Source organism: Austrofundulus limnaeus, unplaced genomic scaffold (genome assembly GCF_001266775.1).
Source record: "Austrofundulus limnaeus strain Quisiro unplaced genomic scaffold, Austrofundulus_limnaeus-1.0 Scaffold40, whole genome shotgun sequence".
In the NCBI taxonomy this organism is placed as follows: domain Eukaryota; kingdom Metazoa; phylum Chordata; class Actinopteri; order Cyprinodontiformes; family Rivulidae; genus Austrofundulus; species Austrofundulus limnaeus.
In genome coordinates this window covers 733,290-734,619 of record NW_013952442.1, presented here as the reverse complement: position 1 = coordinate 734,619, position 1,330 = coordinate 733,290, and the positions used below count along the sequence as shown (strand labels likewise).

General features: G+C 40.6%; 1 protein-coding gene across 2 annotated transcripts in view; it reads left to right on the top strand.

Annotated features, from left to right (window-relative positions):
• The window catches only part of lmx1bb (LIM homeobox transcription factor 1, beta b), a 49,429-nt gene extending 48,467 nt beyond the window's left edge, over positions 1 to 962 (top strand). For both annotated transcript variants that reach the window (XM_014007178.1, XM_014007176.1), the window contains one exon: positions 729 to 962. In XM_014007178.1, coding sequence (XP_013862632.1) covers positions 729 to 886 — 158 coding nt within the window. In that variant the 3' untranslated portion in view covers positions 887 to 962. The remainder of the gene's footprint in view (positions 1 to 728) is intronic.
• Positions 963 to 1,330: the final 368 nt, after the last annotated feature.

The window sequence follows — 1,330 nt, the reverse complement described above, 5'->3', positions numbered from 1 at the left end:
CTGATTTTCTGTTTGATTCAAAAAGGAATTAAAACACAAACAAAGAAGTAAAAAATCTCAGTCAATCAAGTGTAAGTCCACAGGATGTAACGGGAATAACACATTTCTGAGTGATGTCCTCAACATGTCCCAGCGGGACCATTTCCTGAAGTTCATAACTTCCTTATAATTTGCTTCCATTTAGTTCTTCTCAGTTGTAAGAAACCAAATCCCCCGTCTCATCACTCTCCTTTGGTTTGGGGAGCAGAACAATATTGGCAAGGCATTAAAAGATATCTCTCAAAACACTGTCCCCATTTTGTGCAACACTATCATTAAGATCCAGAGTGTAATAAAGTTAACTATTCCCCCCAGAGAAATAACACATTGAGGTTTTATGAAAGGCGTAAACAGTTGCTATTAACCAGATCTTCTAGGAGGATGCCCCTTGTTTACATGCTCCCTCGCTGTCGGCAATTGCCCCGGCGAGGGCAGCAAAAAGTGAGCTTTGATGATATCCAACAAAACTGTTCTCACAATTGTGATGACACACAAGAGCAATTTCTCAAAGTGACGATTAGTAATTATCATTTTCCTTGCCTTGCTATAAATCTGAAATACTATGCTGCAGTGGTTTCATTGTTAAAATGTTGCGTTGCATTTTTCATTATTATTGTAATTATTATATTATTCCCAATGATTCCGAGTTCCGTTTAAACATCCTCTTTTTGTGTTTATTTTTCTTCCAGGTAACGATTCTGCGTTCCATGACATCGACAGCGACACGTCTTTAACCAGCCTCAGCGACTGCTTCATGGCGTCGTCAGAAGTCAGCTCCATGCAGGCCCGTGTGGGGAACCCAATCGATCGCCTCTACTCCATGCAGAACTCTTACTTTGCATCGTGAAAAAAGCGGGACTGAAAACATCAAAGCATCAGCACAGGAAAAAAAAGAGAGCGAGAGAAAGAAAGAGAGAGAGAGGGAAAAAACTGCCCATTTCCAACTAAAGCACGATGGTCAGGAGTTTCTACACTACTATGGACACGACGGAAGAAACACCCACTTTGCAGTAGCTCCTGGCTGTGTCCCGAAGCGTACTCAAAGATTGTAAAACCACTTGTAGGGGAGAGAGAGAGGAATCGAGGGGAGTTAAATTTTGTTAGAGATTATTCGGTAGAATTGCATATTCATCACAGGAGGAGTTTCTACTCTTTCCTTTGTTTACTTAAAGAAAATGACTAGATACTGAAGCTACTGATTACACACCCCTAAACCAAATAACACAGTCAGTTTATACAGTGCATGATCAATTGTAAACTAATACTTTTTGTAAGCCCCCCAACTCTCTCC